The sequence below is a fragment of the Liolophura sinensis genome, chromosome 9, assembly GCF_032854445.1.
Source record: "Liolophura sinensis isolate JHLJ2023 chromosome 9, CUHK_Ljap_v2, whole genome shotgun sequence".
Taxonomy (NCBI): Eukaryota; Metazoa; Mollusca; class Polyplacophora; order Chitonida; family Chitonidae; genus Liolophura; species Liolophura sinensis.
This window is the reverse complement of record NC_088303.1, coordinates 9,925,839-9,937,981: the sequence shown is the minus strand read 5'-3', so window position 1 is coordinate 9,937,981 and position 12,143 is coordinate 9,925,839. Positions and strand designations below refer to the sequence as shown.

At 38.8% G+C, this 12,143-nt stretch overlaps 1 protein-coding gene across 1 annotated transcript in view; it reads right to left on the bottom strand.

The window, feature by feature from the left end:
• LOC135475141 (5'-3' exoribonuclease 1-like) overlaps positions 1–12,143 on the bottom strand; it is a 42,637-nt gene that overhangs the window by 5,095 nt on the left and 25,399 nt on the right. Inside the window, exons 27-35 of the mRNA XM_064754907.1 lie at positions 11,808–11,894; positions 10,487–10,622; positions 9,603–9,665; positions 7,998–8,200; positions 6,941–7,178; positions 6,073–6,198; positions 4,331–4,786; positions 3,004–3,145; positions 2,265–2,664 (exon numbers count right to left, since the gene is read on the bottom strand). Of these exons, the coding sequence (XP_064610977.1) occupies positions 2,265–2,664; positions 3,004–3,145; positions 4,331–4,786; positions 6,073–6,198; positions 6,941–7,178; positions 7,998–8,200; positions 9,603–9,665; positions 10,487–10,622; positions 11,808–11,894 (1,851 nt within the window). The remainder of the gene's footprint in view (positions 1–2,264; positions 2,665–3,003; positions 3,146–4,330; positions 4,787–6,072; positions 6,199–6,940; positions 7,179–7,997; positions 8,201–9,602; positions 9,666–10,486; positions 10,623–11,807; positions 11,895–12,143) is intronic.

The window sequence follows — 12,143 nt, the reverse complement described above, 5'->3', positions numbered from 1 at the left end:
GGTGGAAACAAAAACTTGTTTCACTTCACTTGAACTGCATCCCAGATTATCCCTATCGTCTTTAGAAGTTCACCATAGAACTCAAGCATTTAACTGCGCTCTATGGGAGGTATTAATCTAGCATATTTCTGCAACCTTTTCGCAAGCATCGGGCAGTAAAACTTACGAAGAAGTCGGAGTTGAATCCATGACAAACAATTAGGGAGATTGGAGGTAATTCATTTTAATTTTTAAACGAAAATAAATAAATTATTTGGTTAGAGACAGTTATGTAAGAGTTAGAGATGTCAAACCATGCTGCACAGCCTATAGCCATAGTTAAATGTGAGACTATAGTCACATTACATGTTATGCTGAATTGATAATACCCAACTGAGTGTATTAGCTTAGACTAAGAAATTGAATGAAACTCGTCAGCACAGGCAGACCTAAACTCAAGGCTGTCAAGCAGTCAATCTTTGTAGCCACATAATCCTCAACAAGAGAGCAATGTGGTGATGGGGGATCTTAAGCAGGATAAAAACACACTTGTTAATCAAAGGCAGGATTAAACACTCATCTTTAACCCCTTAATGTCTATATGAGCAGCTCTGACGCATACATTTACTTCTGAAAAGAACACTCTTCATGCTTGGACCTGTTCTTCTTTTCTTCAGAAAAAATGGTTACAAGATATATGCAGAAACTAAAAGTTTCTAAAATGATAATCGCAGTACATTTAACAGTGTTTGTCCCTTTCTAAAATATTGATATCTGAATATTAGATTTTAGATTTTTTAAGCTTCCGTAGGTTGAACAACATTGTTACACACGAGCCTCACGAGCTGAGTGGTGTTGATATGCAAATCGTAACTTTCCTCAATTCCAGCATACTGTAGGACAAGACAATCACAGCAAGAGACCCGATCCGACCACCTGTTGTTTCGCCCATGCCAAACAGATTAAGTGTTGTGAACACCATTATAATACGCTAACCAGTACAGGACTTTTTGATGGTTTTACTGAAATGGTTTAGTATTAAGGCCAAACTCAATGTCGTTATTGTAATTTAAAATCATCACTAGGTACGTGACAAAATGTAAAATTTTGAACTCCTGTCATATAGTCTAGATTTGGTGAAAGATTTCACAATCAATTTTTTATCCAAGGGGCGGGTCAATGAAAATAAGTTCATCTGATTGATCAATGTTGAATTCTGTGAGCTGTCAGTCATCTGTAAGACAATTTGTCACTCGTGACTGACGTCCCAGAAAATTTGACAAGGAATGGCAATAGCCTTTCACCAATACAATGTATAAAATTGTTGCGACGTGAAGCTGTTCACGGGCGACCACTTTCAGACATGCAAACACAATGTTCAACTGGTGCACACTGAATTTATTATCGCCACTTCAGGAGATCTTCCCACCACAATGCTGGCTGTCATCGTATGAGTGAAATTTTCTTGAGTACTGCATAAAATAGCACCAACATTTAACATACCTGTACTGGACCGTTTTAATTACGCTCGTAAGAGATAGGTATAAGCCGCAATGCATGGTAAAAAATATGCTTTTCATGGAAGGGTTAGCGAGTTTACCACTATTAGGTGTCGGCATAGAAAGTTTGACCTGGATTTCACTGATTTGGAATCCCTGATCGAGGCACTCAACGTCGAACAACAGCAGTTCTGATAATCCACTACCCATTAATTTACAGCACATCACCATGGGAATTTTGGGAGAATTTCATGAAATTGTTGATTTAATAGCTGGATAGCTGTACAGCTTTTAATTTTAGTCATACCGATTTGCATGACATCAGTTATATCTATAGGGGCCTTCGCCGCAAGTTTTATAACCCTACGACCATTGTCTACACCCACACTACCCGTCGCGCCGTCTGCTGTAAAGTGATCAGTGGTATGAAACAAGTTAGGCCCACTATTCACAGCATTTATGTTCATATCGGTCAGGGCAGTGTTGTGGAGTTGTGACATCATGCAGCAAGCAGAACTCGTCTTGGCTCCTTGCGGAAAGGTTGCGGAAATATGGTAGTTTTAGATGAAGTTCTCCATGAATCTTCCACAGTAAAATTGTGTTTATATTTGAAAAACTGAACATTAGAAAAAATTATTTATCTATTTGGTTTGTATTTTACACCGTACTGAAGAATATTTTACTTACATAATGGCAGCCAGCGTCATCGTGAGAGGAAACCGGTGCATTTGATGAACATATTCTCTAAATTCAACCTAGAAAGTCCTGACATGGATATTGACTTACCGGACAACCCTCTGATGAGGGCCCGAGTGGGGTGGAACGGATGGAAGAGGGAGCGTCGGGTGCAGCAGGGCCGGGGGAGGGATGGCTGTAGGGGCCAGCCCCGGAGGGTGCATTCCTAACAACTGGTTGACCACAGGAAGTGGAGGTACCAGCTGTCGGGAATTTGCAGGATGACTGGAGATCTTTGGAGCAGACTCTGGCGGTGGATGTTCTCTCACTGCTGGTGCAGAGTCTGGTATTGGCCGAACCTGAGCTTCGAGAGGGTAATCTCCTCTAGCTGTTGATGCCAAGTCTTGGATTGGCTGGACCTGATGCTCTGGAGTGTGTTCTCCAACTACTGACGCAGGCAGAAGTGAAGACGTAGGAGATGCTGGTGCTTTGCTAGCACACTGCTTAGCACCTGCAAAACAAAGCTAAATGATGGTAAACAATATCCATCATGACACAGCGTACATTAAATGACCTCAAATTTCGCCAATGACTAAGTTGTACAAAAGATTCTTGGAGCTCTATTGCTCTTGGAAAGGTATTTTGAGGTTTGTTTTAAAGAATCATTGCCTAATGGAAAAACAAAAGTTTCTGCACCACAGGCAATACTTTATGAAGTGTAATTGCCTCTGAAAATGCACTTTTTGGGCCTAAGACTTACAGCATTTACCGTAACGTCTATTTAAATAACTGTATGGGTATGAAGTACTTCTTCATAAACGAAAGAAGATTCAACAGCATGACATGTTACCTGCAAACAGCTCCTGAACAGAGAGTTGTCTCCCATAGCTGTGCCCAGACAGTGCCTGTTGGGAACTTGGTGAGACAGGGGAAGTCCTCTGTCCTAACGTGTCATCTACAATTAATGACTTTTGCCTCTCCACAAGGCCAGCCTGAAAAAAAACATGTTGAACAAATTACATATATCCTATATAGAGACTTAAGTCACTCCAGTTACACCATGTCGCAGAATATATTTCTTTAATATCTGATTTTCTGTTTAACCCCAAACAACAGAGCACTTATATGATGCCAGTTAGATAAACTGCTGTGAGAACATTGCAATTTATGCGTTTTCTTTCTTATTTATTTATTTATTTAATTATTGTTGTTACTGAATAAGTATTTGCCGCACAAATAGTTTCACAAACTTCATTGTTCACTTATTGTCCAAGGTCAGGTTTAAACCTTAATCCTTTCTTACATTAGACACCTAGCAATTCAACACTTTAAAACCATTTTAACAGGCTTATAAGTGTTAAAGTGAATATGTCACAATAAATAACAACTATATTTCAGTCTTTAGGGCTTATTTAGATGACTATTTCTTGTGTTACTGGCAAATCTCTCCATATCTATAAGGGTGTTTGTATCAGTGCTGTGGTAACTCACTCCTGTCCCTTGTGCAGAACTGCTCTTCAAATTTATCAGAGTGTACATGAACGTAACTGTGTAGTGGCCGTGTGAACTCACCCCTGTCTCATCTGTAGAACTGTTCTTCACATACAGTACGTGAGAGTCTTTGTAACTGTGTAGTGGTCATGTGAACTCACCCCTGTCTCAACTGTAGAACTGCTCTTCACACATGTCGGAGTGTATGGAGCTGTGTAGTGATCATGTGAACTCACCCCTGTCCCATCTTCTGAGCTACTCTTCACATATGTGAGAGTCTTTGTAACTGTGTAGTGATCATGTGAACTCACCCCTGTCCCATCTGTAGAACTGCTCTTCACATATGTGAGAGTGTATGCAACTGTGTAGTGGTCATGTGAACTCACCCCTGTCCCATCTTCTGAGCTACTCTTCACATATGTGAGAGTCTTTGTAACTGTGTAGTGATCATGTGAACTCACCCCTGTCCCATCTGTAGAACTGCTCTTCACATATGTGAGAGTGTATGCAACTGTGTAGCGGTCATGTGAACTCACCCCTGTCTCATCTGTACAACTGCCCTTCACATACACGAGAGTCTTTGTAACTGTGTAGTGATCATGTGAACTCACCCCTGTCCCATCTGTAGAACTGCTCTTCACATATGTGAGAGTGTATGCAACTGTGTAGTGGTCATGTGAACTCACCCCTGTCCCATCTTCTGAGCTGCCCTTCACATTCGCTACTGAACCATCTGACAAGCCTTGAGCAGCCCCAGCAATTTCCAGAGAGTTCATCATTGCTGCAAACTCACTGACATTTGGGTCAGGAGCACTGGAAGATGCCTTACCAAACAATGACTGGATATCAATTTTGGTCATAGCACCTGATTGGCTAGTTGAAGTTGCGTCAGAGGGAGGTACACCCTGTCGCTTGTCAGCCTCCTCAAACTGCCGATTCAGCAGATCTTTCTCTGCTTTGGGTGTGCTTTGTGGAGGAATTCCATGGCGCTGTTGTTTCTCTGGGTACTGGCCATCCAGAACACGAGCTGCCTGTGACAGCGACACGCCCGATTTCTTAGGGGAGGACTTTGCCTCTGTGGATGCCTGGATTTCTTTCCACATGTCAGCAAATTCTGATGAAATCCCTTTGGCTTTATTGGACTGCCATATAAATGAGAAAACATAATAGACATAACATAAGATATATGTATCTGAATGCCCTGTGATAAACAAGCCATTTGTATTTACTCTTGAGCCATTAGAAAAATAGCTACATGTATACTGAAGTCCACACACAAAAAAACGAACATAATTTTGTTGAAAACAGAAATAATGGCCAAAAACTTGAACATGTTCTGTAACTTATCTCAGTGTAACAAGTTTGTTGAAAGTGAACAAAAGAGTGAATCTTGAACATGATATGTCACGTCTCATGTGAAAACCAAGCACCAAAGTTCAATTCAATAAAATGCGCCATTATGAAAAAACTTCAGAAACTGTTTCAAGACAAACTGAAGGAGGGACAAACAAATGGCCTGACTTGCAGATGAGGGGTATACCTATAGTCACCTTCAGTACTAGCAGGGCACTAATATGTTTTCTGTTTGAAATCAGTGACACAAGCTGTGTAGGCGTTGTCCAGGCCGTAATATAAATCTATGATATCAAACATAACAAACTACACAGAAAACACTTCTTTTGGGAGTGAAACACTGTTAATCACTGTCCTCTGATCTAAAGGCTAGCTAATGTAATCAGTAATGATGCAAGTTAGCTAATGTTATCAGTAATGATCCAAGTTAGCTAATGTAATCAGTAATGATCCAGGTTATCTAATATAATCAATAATCATCCAGGTTAGCTAATATAATCAGTAATCATCCAGGTTAGCTAATGTAATCATTAATCATCCAGCTTAGTAAATGTAATCAGTAATCATCCAGGTTAGCTAATGTAATCAGTAATGATCCAGGTTAGTCGATGTAATCAGTAATGATTAAGGTTAGCTAATGCAATCAGTAATGATCCAGGTTAGGTAATATAATCGGTAATGATCCAGGTTATAGATTGACAGAGGCATTACTTATGGATAACATTACTTATGATCCAGGTTAGCTAATGTAATCAGTAATGATCCAGGTTAGCTAATATAATCAGTAATGATCCAGGTTAGCTAATGTAATCAGTAATGATCCAGGTTAGTCGATGTAATCAGTAATGATCCAGGTTAGCTAATGTAGTCAGTAATGATCCAGGTTAGCCAATATAATCAGTGATGATCAAGGTTAGCTAATGTAATCAGTAATGATCCAGGTTAGTCGATGTAATCAGTAATGATTAAGGTTAGCTAATGTAATCAGTAATGATGAAGGTTACCTAATGTAATCAGTAATGATCCAGTATACCTAATGCAATCAGTGATGATCCAGATTTCTCATAAAGCTTACCTGAGTCTGTCCTGTGCCTTTGCGACTTGTTTGGTTAGTTGTGACACGAGCTGAACTAAACTGCGCTGAAGACCGAGAGCCGAAGTCTGCCTCACGACCTATGCTGTTATTACTGTTCTGATTCCCCTACAAACAACACCGATGACGTACAAAAGGCTGGGTGAGAGCCACAAGTACACAGGCATTAGCATACCAGCCATGCTTGATATTTTCTTCAATTGTTTTTTAAGTAAAAAGTTAGAAACACTCTTTTAAATGTTTTAGAATTATACAATCTATATACCTTAATTCTTCAACATTTTCAGCCATCTCTGCAGCCAATGTTTTGAAACCTTTTATTAGAACTATATGGGGTTGAGAAATAATTTGCAGTTTTATGAAGCTTGCATCTTCAGCAACAAAACAAAATCATTTAAGTGTCATTTTCATAATAATTTAATGCATAAATTCCACATAAAAAATGATTTAGAGGTTGATGGTCGAATATTTATAGCATTTATTTAAGAATATACTACAGAAAGTCCAAACTGTACTTCAAAAGTCTTTCCTTTCCAACAAGGGCAAACTTACATTGTTCCTTATGTGTACGTGCTTGTTATGCTGCTGCCTCACCAATGAATATGACAAGACACATTCACCAAGACAAGACACATTCACCACCACAAGACACATTCACCAAGACAAGACACATTCACAACCACAAGACACATTCACCAAGACAAGACACATTCACAACCACAAGACACATTCACCAAGACAAGACACATTCACCAAGACAAGACACATTCACCAAGGCAACACACATTCACCCAGGCAAGAAATAAAATCCATCCACCAATAAGAACCACGTACACATGTATATGCTTACAGTTTGCCTGGATGCCAGGCCATTCTTAAGGGAGGAATAGCTGTTTCCCGCCTGTTCCCCTCTGCTCCCAGAAGCCATAGCGTAGGACAGGCTGGAGTTGCTTCCCTTGTTGTCTGTACGCGAGGAAGACCAGTTAGCCGAGCCCTGAACGATCTGTTTGACCCTCTCCTTCCTCTCCCCATGGGATATGTTGATGAGACAGTTGGACGCACAGCGGTAACCTCGACCAGGTGAACACCTGAGCACACAGGAAACTAAAGATATTCAGTATTTACTTCTAACATAGTAAACTAGTTTACTGACAGGGAGAAGCTATGAAGAATGAAAGAAACCACATTTTGCCTGGGATCATATTTATTTATTTATTCGACAGGTGTTTTACGATGTGCTCAAGAATATTTCACTTATATGATAGCTCTCAGCCTTATGGTGGGAGGAAATTGTGCACTTCCTCAGGGAAGCCCACGACCGTCCGCAGGTTGCTGCCAGACCTTCCTACATATGGCGGGAGAGGAAGCCAGCATGAACTACACACCAGGGATCTCACCATCCAGAATAAATTAAAACATGTGACCTTATGGGTACCGGGCTAGTAGTTTGTTAGGAGAGTCACCTCAGCCAGTAAGCATCAAACTTCTTCAGTGTGCATTTGCACCACATTGGATATCTTTCAGGATATCGTCGTCAGTGGCATTTTGAGATCATGTTAAATATTAGACATCACATGAATTGGTCCAGTCAGATATTGCAAAGACAATGAATAGGGAAAGTGACATCAAGTAAACAAAGAAGTACTTCTCTTATACAAGTAGAATTAAAGGAATTATAGGTCTTTGGAACCATGTGGTAATGCCCAATAAAATACTGTTCCGAAATCAACATCTTTCATGCATGGCAAAAAAACAAATGCATCACATTTGTCTGAGATTTTACATTTATTGTGAACACTCAGACATTCCTGATTTGTTTTATGATCTAAGAAAACAAATTCTCAAAGATGGCTTCCTATGCCAAGGGAAGTCACTAAGCCTGTCCTGAATTAGCCCTTACAACTTACCTGACTGTTATCCCACCCAGAAACTCGGAATCAAAGATGACCTCATACATGGTGTCTGCTTCTTTCTGTGCATGGTGGATGCCTACCACTGTTCCCCGCAGCCCAAACGGCACGGAGAAGCCTTCTCGAATGTTCACCACACGGTCAAACAGCATGAAGGTCACCTCGGGGTCAGGGATTATGCCACCGTGCAGGAAGACAGGCTGTAATACATGTACAAACATCTCAAACAGACAAAGGGCATTCTAGCTGTATTCTGTCCTGTATCATCAGATAAATTACTGACACAATGCTTCATTTATATGTGATGCAGGACAGAGGTAAAATAAACTAAAGTAGAACCACTATCCCTTGTTCGTGCAAAAACTCTCCAATGACAAAGCCTGATCAAAATATTTTGTATATATGAACACACTTTGTAGCTTATTTTTTACTTGAAATGCATGAAAGATTAGAAGAAATATGTATACAGTCAAACCTATATTTATGGGCACCTGTATTTAGCATCTAACAGTCCTAAGCGTCCACTCTCGGTGCAACCGAATGATTTTCCATCTTAAACAACCTGTAATATGCGGACACCTGTCCAATGCCGCTAACGGCCACTATATATTGTAACAAAATCCAATATCAACCTGCCCTACACATTCGAGATTTTCATAAGTGATGACAATCCCATTTGAAAATTTCAAAATGACCGCCGGCAGCTTTGATAGTGTTTGAAAATTTGCAATATTGTAACCTGCCATTTTGTCCTGACTAGTGAAGTTTGTGGTTTACTGGTGAATGGCAGTAAAACCTATTTGTTTTAATGCCCAGCTGGTTTTTGTCAGGACACCCAGGCAGTGGGATTAACCCCATGTAAAGGTCGTTTGAGGTGTGAAAGCCAATGTCACAGTGGGCAAACCTCCTGTGGTTCCATCCAGGTATGGTTTATTTGAAAAAGCATCTGGCTTGCCTGGCCATTATCTTCGTAGTTACCTGGTGGTGTGTCTTCTTTTTGGTTTACCAAAATATGACCTCTCACAAACACATGTTGAACTTCCCTGATACGTATACATGTATGTTGTTGTTGCTTCACGGGTAATGGCACACTGGATTTTCATACAGATTATCAGTCTAGCTGCGATTCACAGTCCAAAAGCTGACTGGAATATCCAGTATCCACGTTGATCCAATCGGCGCAAGACTTTCCAGATCATGAAAATGTTGGGGGAGAAGTGCTTAACTCACACTTGCGCTGGTTGAAACTCAGGCTGTAAGCGCTTGATTATTTACACTCTGTGTGAACAACGTTAGGTCTTCAGGCTTTATACAACCTACTCTGTTTAAATTTTTCAGATATAACATTAGTATAATGTTTTATATAGCTACTAAATCTATGTTGGCATAAACGTTGATCATATCTGAAATCCGTACTGATAGGATCAGAAACATAAGCTATGTGTTGGCTTGGTCTTTTATCCAGCCTGTGTCAAGTGTCCACCTACCCTAAACTACCACTTATTTTGTCCCCCTTCACTGGCCACATATATCATGTTTGACTGTAGTTAGTTTTTCTAATCATAAAGTTTTTAATAAATGAAAAATACTATCTCTGCTTACCCTGAACAGGAGGTGTGGTTTCACCTGCATCTTCACTGATTTCCTCTTCTTTTTGTTCACAGCCTAAAGATGAATCACACTGTTATTTCTTGTTTATAAGACTGCTATTTTACTCCATGCATTAAATCCAAGACATAAATTTCAATTTGCATTTGTATATCTACCAATCAAATGAATGCAATACACTTCTTTTTGCTACACAGATAACAAATACTTACATGGGTAGATGTTTTGCTCAAAAAAAAAAATCTGTATGTCCGAAATACCCCACTTCAATCCCCCAACATTTCTAGAAATAAAACTAAGAAAACCTTAAAATAAATGAAAGGGCGTCATGTTGCTTAGCTTGGCTTTATATAGATTGTTCAATGGGCCATTCATGATGTGCATTGACTGCGCTACTAGTACATCAAAATCTGAATGGAGAAATGTAGCAATCTGAAGAGAGCACAGACTACTTGAAAATCCATTACTGCATTAAGTGCCTAATAGGTGTAAATGCAAAATTAATTAGCCAATTTCAAGTGAACTTACATGCACATATGCACAAGTCTAGATTATAGGGAAGATGTATGCTGTTAGTTTCATGGAAATAGTCCCGTAGTTTAGGAAGAGTTGCATGGATAAAATCTGAACATATGGAAAAGCACTATTACAAAAGTTGTAAATGGAGCTAATTATGACATTAATTACCCAACTGCAATTAACCTTAAGTGTATGCACAAGTTCAGATGATAAGCAAGATGTATGGTAAGTTTCATCAAAATCGGCACTCTGCTTTGGATGAAGATGCGTGGACAAGATCTGAATATATGGACACTGTTACGCAGTGTCCTACAAGGGGGGTAATTACAACTGACTTGAATAAACAAAATGGAACTAACCTTTATCCTGTCTACTTCTTTTTCTATCTCTTTGATCATGAGCTCATCCACAATTTCAGCACCAGCTTTCATTGGCTTCACATCATAACAAGGTAAGGTTTTCAAGAACTCAGACACCTTCTGTAAACTGTCTTTGCTGGAAGGATAAGCAGAGCTTAGGTATATAGTCACGTATGCATGGGCCCATTTCACAAAGTGATTTCTAGCTTTAAACTTAAACTGTAAATTAGCATGTATTAGACACATAGAGTGTTGCCCGATTAATCTGTGATATGGTGGTATCATCTACATGTAGACCAAGTTTGAGCATCCAGCTTCAAATATTTTGTTCAGTAACGAAGATTAAGGCTTTGGACTTAATCCAATAAAGAGCTCTGTGAAACAGACCCCATGGCTAAAACCAATCAATGGTCAGTCTTAAACTGTTTTAAAGCAAAAATAACATGGCCAATATTTTACCTAAGAAATGTATACTAGTTCTTTGACCTGATTTAATGGATAAGAAAACACAAAAATGATGGCAAAATCAGATGAAAGAGCCCAAAAACTTGTTTGCAAATATGGCCTTTAATTTTTTTTTAATTTTTTTTTAAATTTTTTTCCAAGACAAAAAGGTATCTGAAAATATTTTTGTATGGTGGATATTTGGGACCACCTTTTGGTACTTATCTACATTGCATAATAATGTTCTGAATACGGATGTGTTGCATGACGAATAATTTATTTGAATCTAAATTTCTTGTTTATATCCAAACATATGCATCTAATCTGAATTATGACAATATTTATGAATATATTAAAAATATAAGTATGACCAAAGTCCAGGCTGAACACATCTGTTAGCTGAATAGACCAACTTCTAGTGTAAATATATTTATTAAACATGTGTTACATCCCCATTTATAACATTATTACACAACGACTGTCTCTACCAACAGATGATCTCAAATACCCACAATACCAAAACTATTTTCAAGTGTCTTTCTCTCTTTTATGAAAAATAGAAAATAATATTGACTACCACATTTATCATTAATTTTTTGTACTCTTTCATCTAAACTTTTTCAATTTTTTTTGTTTTGTTTTCTTTCATGTTTTATGTAATTTTTCTGTTTTTGCCACCTTCAAACAGTTAAACTTTTTATTTATTTTCTCCATTATTTGTTCATCTGTTTCAACATTTCTGAAAAAGATATTTCGCTACAATTTCAAACTTTCTGATCTTGGAACAAGAAATCAGAAAACAGCAAATTAACAAATCAAAATCTTTGGACAACACCTGGCATTCAAGCAGATTACCATCTGTAGAATGTCTTTATACCTGCCAGAAGGGAAGACGTCCTCTTCAAAGTAGAAATCAGGTCCACCTCTTTCTTGACGGCTGATGAAGTCAAACAGTTGAGGAAACCTGAGAAGATACATGTACGTCAGCGTCAATTTGTAATCTACAAACACTTAGCAATTTAACTTGTATTCTCTCAAACTTTTCGCACCACAAAGGGAACTTGAAAGACAATTTCATCAATTTAGGGAAGTTATGTGGTGCATTTTCTAGGCTGTCTTTTTGCAAGGCGTACTGGTACAAAATGTATATAACAATTAAGTATGAAGACACAGTAACTTTCCAAACATAGCTGATCACTGACTCGCCCCTGTC